Source organism: Azolla caroliniana, unplaced genomic scaffold, assembly GCF_043228905.1.
Source record: "Azolla caroliniana isolate FFs.n. ecotype wild unplaced genomic scaffold, voAzoCaro1.0.p SCAF_4, whole genome shotgun sequence".
In the NCBI taxonomy this organism is placed as follows: Eukaryota; Viridiplantae; Streptophyta; class Polypodiopsida; order Salviniales; family Salviniaceae; genus Azolla; species Azolla caroliniana.
The window spans coordinates 25,077,583-25,084,045 of record NW_028230439.1 but is presented as its reverse complement, the minus strand read 5'-3'; the positions used below and the strand labels follow the sequence as shown (position 1 = coordinate 25,084,045).

The following is a 6,463-nucleotide window of genomic DNA, read 5'->3' as shown; positions in this document are numbered from 1 at the left end:
TTTTCATTTGAGGTGACATAAAACAACAATTTTCCCCTAGTAAATGGCTTGACATATGCTCATTATAAAATTTCTTTATATTTTGCTTGTTTGCGGTGGCATGTACATCAACAATGGATATGACCCTACAATCATTATAAAGAAACATATTCATATGGTTACGCAAAAGTTTGCTATAAATTTTGGGTTTACTAATTTAATTTCCACGACCCAAGTCCCAAGGGGGGAAAGTAAGGTCATGCTGATAGATTTTATAGTTGTACACATACATGGATCATGGCTACTAACATGTTGCTACTGAAATACATGGCTTTGTCAATTCACTTTCCACAGCAGAAGAGTTCCTAACAATTTTATATTACACCAACATGTTTAAACTTTATAATGTTCATGATACCTTTTTCTTCCTAATCAACATACATATACATAATTTTTAGGATACTCAGAGAAATGGTCATACTCTAGAGGAAAAAAGGATATATTTCTATTGGATTTCAACTAGCAAGTGGAAAATGTTAAAACGACAATTTAGTGATGATGAGCACCTTTTTCCTAAACACGAGTGATTTCATCGACATATATACATACATATATATGTAGACATATATCTATACATACTAATAAATATACAAACATAGTTGGTTCAATGTCATGAAGGTCGGTTCACTTTTAAAGGTTGGGAACTACAACAAGTCAAAAGGCATAAGAAAACACATTATGATTTTTCAAGTGGAAGAAGTTATAAAATAATTGAGGACTTGACTATTCAACTAAGCCAAGCAAAACATTTTGGATCAAGGAATTTTGCACTGAAAATTTTAGCTATTGTATGAGAAGGTGCTTAGACTTGGCTACGCATAGCTTAAGGTGATTGTGTGTATGTGTGTGTCATAAGAGAGGGCTAACTTAAGGGGGGTGGTCATGATTCAACACCCATGCTTCACTAGGCTATACCACCACCCAAATTGGAGACAACATGTCCTTCGACAGTACTCCGATCTCCGAATACTCCCGATCATCAGCGGATCAATATTGCTCATCATCTTAATGTTAAGTACACTACATCTCATAGTACCCCCACACATGCACCGACATTCGGTGCCGACTACCCCAACGTTGGACGAACGTGTGGAGCACACATGTGTTGTTAGGCCATTCCTTAGGCCTCCGATCGAGTGTAATGACTTGGAGTCCCTCTACTCGAGGCCGGCGGCCCGTGCACATAATGCGAGCATCGTGGACTACGGGGGTGTCGGGGACGGCGTGGCCGTGAACACGGCAGCATTCGAGCGAGCCATAGCTCATCTCTCCACATTATCCGGCGGGGCTCGGCTCGACATCCCGCCCGGCCAATGGCTCACCGGGTGCTTTGAACTCGCCTCGCATCTCACACTCTTCCTGCACAAGGGCGCGGTCATTCTCGCCTCTCAAGTAAGTCTTCCTCTCTCCATTGTCTCTCCCTCTTGATGCTGGTTTACTTACTTGCATCACAAGTCATAAACTTATTGAGAGAGAACTCCTAAGTTTGATCCTCATGACCGTGGGATGGGCTACTGGACAGTCCATTGCAATATATAGATTGCATTCGGACTCTTGTGGACATTAAGAAAGAATACATCTATGGACTTCTCTCGATCCCATTGACCATATTTGGCACAACCTGAGTTATTTCGTAACAAAAGTTCGTGTTATGAAAGATCGCCAGATCAACGTGACAAATTTTGGCACAACCGAGTCGTTTCGTAACAAAAAGTTTGGGGTTATGAAAGATCGACTAGATCCTCTATGTTTGGCCTAAGGCCTACTCTGTTCTCGATCGTGCCATGATGCACCTAGGTGGGGTTCACTAATGTCATTTGTCCCGTGAGAGTTCTAGTTGTTTCGCGATCCCCTTCCAAGTCTTAATGATCCGCTGAAAGTATCTAGTTAATCCATGATGGGGCCAAAGGGTGTGTACATCGAAATAATAGGGCCACATCGATCGATTGCCACATGTGACTTCTAGGGTGCCTACGACGACTTTCCTAACCTGGGCAATTTGTCTTAAGCCACCATTTAGTCTGGTACAAGTAGTTGCTTGTAAGGCAGTTAAATATGCCTTGTGGTTCAAATATTGCGTCTCCTATCTAAATTCATCCTAAATCATCTAATTACGGTTCAACAACTTGTCATTAAATGTATTGCAAAGGTCTGAAATACAATTAAACACATATCAATCAATGGATACAATATCAATGATCATGCCTGACCTACCAAACCTTCAAAGTCAATCTTAATTGTACCATATCACTCATCCAAACTCCATACTTAGTTGACATTTGAATTGAAGTTGTAAGAAACTTGAAGCAAATTTCAATCCATGATCCATGTTGCATGGCCCAAGGTGAGGAAAAAGCAAGCAAAAGCTCACCAATCTTCCATTAAAAGCTCATCTAGTGCCACTTGCTTGTCAAATTAATATACCCAACTACGTCATTATTGGTGTTAGGTTCATCGTGGGCGAAAAAAATTTGTTCTTCTCATTTGTGCATTCCCCCTTTCTAAATCATGCATAGTGATTTCATATCCAAAAAAATTCTATAAACAAAACATAACATTCAATATGCTCTTACTTGAATGTCAAGAAGTTGGGTGTTCATTATTGTCATGGATATAGCTGTGAAGTAACGATTGGCAAAATGTTAATTATATGTCATGTGCTACATCAAACCCTATCTTATGACTTATTGATCATTAGAAAGAACTTAGTGAGAGGATTCTAAGTAGCATTAAACTCCAAAAAATATTGACAACATTGGAGTTGTGTCGTGGCAATTATGACATTTTCTCTAGAAAACAATTCAAAAAGCTCTCGAATGAAAGCTTTAGAATGATTTATAGTATTTCAAATCCTCATAAGGCTCAATATTGATTATGGAATTTTCCCAATTGAATTGATGTTTTAGATTATGAAGCCGACTCTTTTTGGAATTTCAGGATCCCAAGCAATGGCCATTGGTAGAACCATTGCCATCATATGGTTATGGTAGGGAAAGGCCGGGTAGACGACATTGTAGTCTCATACATGGAGAGAATTTGACCGACGTATGGATTACAGGTATGGTATCATAGCGATAACATACAATTTGATGCTCAAATATATGTAGTTAAGAGAAAATTACTGATGAAAATGTATTGAAGTGTGTGATGTTTAAATAGGTGAAAATGGTACAATTGATGGCCAAGGATGGTCTTGGTGGGACATGTGGAGAAATCGAAGTCTCGCGCATACACGAGGTCATCTTATAGAATTTATTAGCTCTGAAGATATAGTGATATCTAACGTCGTCTTACGCAATTCTCCGTTTTGGACTATACATCCTATTTATTGCAAGTATGAATCTCTCATCATTCTCTTTGTTTGTATGTTTTTTCTACACATCACATGTAAAGATTGTTTTTTTTACTATGTATCATTCGATGTTTTTTTCCGCATATATGGCTTGTAACAACTCATTACTCCAGTCGGCTAGTAGCATAATGCCTACTCATGGCCTCCATTAGCTATCACTGTATGGTTTTATAAGCTCATAAATCAGGCAAGACATATTATAAATATGCAATTTGCAAGTAGCTTGGAATGTGTCTACAGAATAGCTTGGAATAGCTTGGAATGTGTCTATAGAATAACTTTCAGATTAGTTGACTAGTTTTCTCTACTTTGGAGTACATAGATTGCTTTCCTCAAACCATCATCTTATAAAGATGAGTTGGGAAAAATATTTTGTATGTTGTTGTTATGACTTTTCTAAAAACTAATGGAAGGATATGTTCTTTTGAAAAAAAAATAAAAAATGCAATTTGCAGATTCTAATTGGTAGAACTATTGGTAATGTAATGTATGTTTTACAGCAACATTGTTGTCAAGAATGTGACAATTTTGGCCCCATGGAATGCGCCCAACACTGATGGCATTGATCCAGGTGAAATGTGTTTCTATTATGCTTGTCTTAAGCTTTTCTTTCTGTTTTATAATGTCATTTTGAATGTAGGAAATGCATTTGTTGGTTTGTTGGTTCATGCTTTTTGGATATACAAGACTAATATCATGATCCAAATATGAAGAAGTCATGAGCCAAATACATTTGGCACTTTCCTTTTCGTACAAGTAGAAGTTGTTACATTGAAAATACTTACAAATGTAGTGTAATTATAATGGTATGCATGCCACTGATGCAAGAATATTTGAATATTATTCAATCCTTGTGTCCTAGTAGACCGACACTAGAAAATATACATATGTGTCTTACAAAGAATCACAAGTAGTTTATTTTTTGATGATGTGCAAACAACTAAGGCCCAAATTTCCACATAGTTGGCCATACCACTTTCTTGGGATCCAATCACTCATAATCGCCTTATTGACAAGCCCATTTGCAATTATGTTACCTACATGAATATGATAACATTCACAAACTTGGAAAATTAAATAAAAATGTTTCAATTATCAATGCTTTAACATTTCTCATCGACACACAAGACGTGTGAAAAGAGAAAGCAATATTTGAAACTTCCAAGGATAAGAAAGTTGCAATCATAAAAATCATTCATGTATACACTTTTTAATTTTAAATGCAAGTAAGAGTTTCCTACAATTGATGTAATAACTATGGTGGCAATAGCTTTAAATTTATATTTTAGCGACATTTTCGGTTTGTAGACTTGCAACCAAAACATGTTCTTTAATCCTAAACTTGTGTTTTATTGTCTTGTAATAATGTAGATTCGAGCTCTAATGTCTGCATAGAAGATTGTTACATAAGTAATGGTGACGATCTTATTGCAATAAAGAGTGGTTGGGATGAATATGGCATGCGCATGGCATGCCCAAGTGTCAAAATCACTATCAGGAGAGTGACTGGCACAACAAAAACGTGCTCCGGAATTGCATTTGGAAGTGAGGTCTCAGGTGGCATTTCAAATGTCCATGTGGAGGACATCCATATTTTTAACTCCTCGTATGGACTTCGTCTAAAAACTGCCCCCGGTCGTGGTGGCTACATTACCAACATTACCATCTTAAATATCACCTTAACGCACGTTAAGCATGCGATTGTATTTACCGGAGATGCAGGGGAACATCCACCTCCTTCACCTCGAAACTCTTATCTTGCACCTCATAATTTCTCGTTGGTCAATAATATTGTCATAAGAAATTGTATAGGCTTTCACTTTAATTCCCCGGGCCGTTTTTGGTCTATTCCAGAATCTCCCTTTCAAGATATTTGTTTGTATAATATCTCCCTCAATGTAGCGTCACCTTCATGGTCTTGTTCCCATGCCTTTGGCTCTTCATACCTTGTGTCTCCTCAACTTTGCGCTACATTTAAGAACTCAAGTTCTTCTAAATCTTGTTATTCACACTACTTGTAATGTACAATTACAATCCATTCAAGAAAGCAAAATTCATAATTTATTTTTTGGACACTCCCAAAGTACAAATCATAGTAACTTAGTCCTTTGTTTACGGAAATGTGCGTATATTACCTGTGGGAACCTCAATGCGAGGAAGAAACCCACAACAAAATTTATAGAGAAAGCTAGTACTCAAAAGCACTCAAAATAAAGTTGAAAAGTATTTGCAATGGGATCTATTCGAAGTGGAGACAATCACAAAAAGGTCGTCTCAAAGAGAATTGAAGATATCAAGACGCAGTTGACGAAGTACCTAGAATTTGATCTCATGGAAAAATATGTCATGATCTTGGTAATGATTCGGAAAGAGACCAACATGTTTGGAAATCTAAGTTGAAGATTACCCTTGAGTTGATGGATAAAAGTTATTTTTAATGGGCAAGTTCATAATAATTGAATCTTTGTTTTGAATCCTCTTTGAAACCCCACACAAAGAGGAAATTGTATTGGAACTATACCCAATAGTGCCTTGGATGTTGAGATTTTTTGTAGAGCATTTACTTGAGCCTCCACATTAGCCAAAGGGCAAGAACTTAATGCCCCATGTAGCTCCATTGAAAATTTTTCATACATCCATTAAATAACTTTCAACATTTTAGGTTCAATTGCCATCTTCACAATGTAGCTAATAATTCATTAGATCATATCTTGAATAATCATTACATTTTGAATTGTGTGCTTCGCACACTCCATAACAATATAAGTGTTAACAATAGTACATATAATTTGTCTTGTGGTATAAAACCACATTATAAGCATTCTTTAATTATTGAAACTTCTACAACTTAAATTAGCATCCAAATGCACCTCCATATATGACAAGAGAATAAGAGTCCATATTATATCCTTAAGAAACACTTATTTGAGGTAACTATTTTTTATGATGAAGTGTCTCTTTCGAGCAAAAATGGATCTGCTTTAAATGAGGGACAAAAAATAGATGTAACATAGATTTACTAATGCGTGATATTCGTGGTATTCACCATCCGTAATATTCATAATATTCGAG

General features: G+C 36.7%; 1 protein-coding gene across 1 annotated transcript; it reads left to right on the top strand.

Annotated features, from left to right (window-relative positions):
- Positions 1–664: 664 nt before the first annotated feature.
- Positions 665–5,484, top strand: LOC147865612 (putative polygalacturonase). Its single transcript, XM_087318466.1, has 5 exons — positions 665–1,431; positions 2,977–3,097; positions 3,199–3,373; positions 3,892–3,962; positions 4,763–5,484. The coding sequence occupies exons 1-5, from the start codon at positions 922–924 to the stop codon at positions 5,410–5,412; spliced, it is 1,527 nt and encodes a 508-aa protein (XP_087174592.1). The 5' UTR covers positions 665–921; the 3' UTR covers positions 5,413–5,484.
- Positions 5,485–6,463: the final 979 nt, after the last annotated feature.

Coding starts and splice junctions, on each gene's coding strand:
- LOC147865612 (XM_087318466.1), top strand. CDS start 922: ATGATTCAACACCCATGCTTCACTAGGCTATACCACCACCCAAATTGG. Junction 3,098..3,198: donor GACCGACGTATGGATTACAG/GTATGGTATCAT, acceptor ATGTTTAAATAG/GTGAAAATGGTACAATTGAT. Junction 3,963..4,762: donor CACTGATGGCATTGATCCAG/GTGAAATGTGTT, acceptor GTAATAATGTAG/ATTCGAGCTCTAATGTCTGC.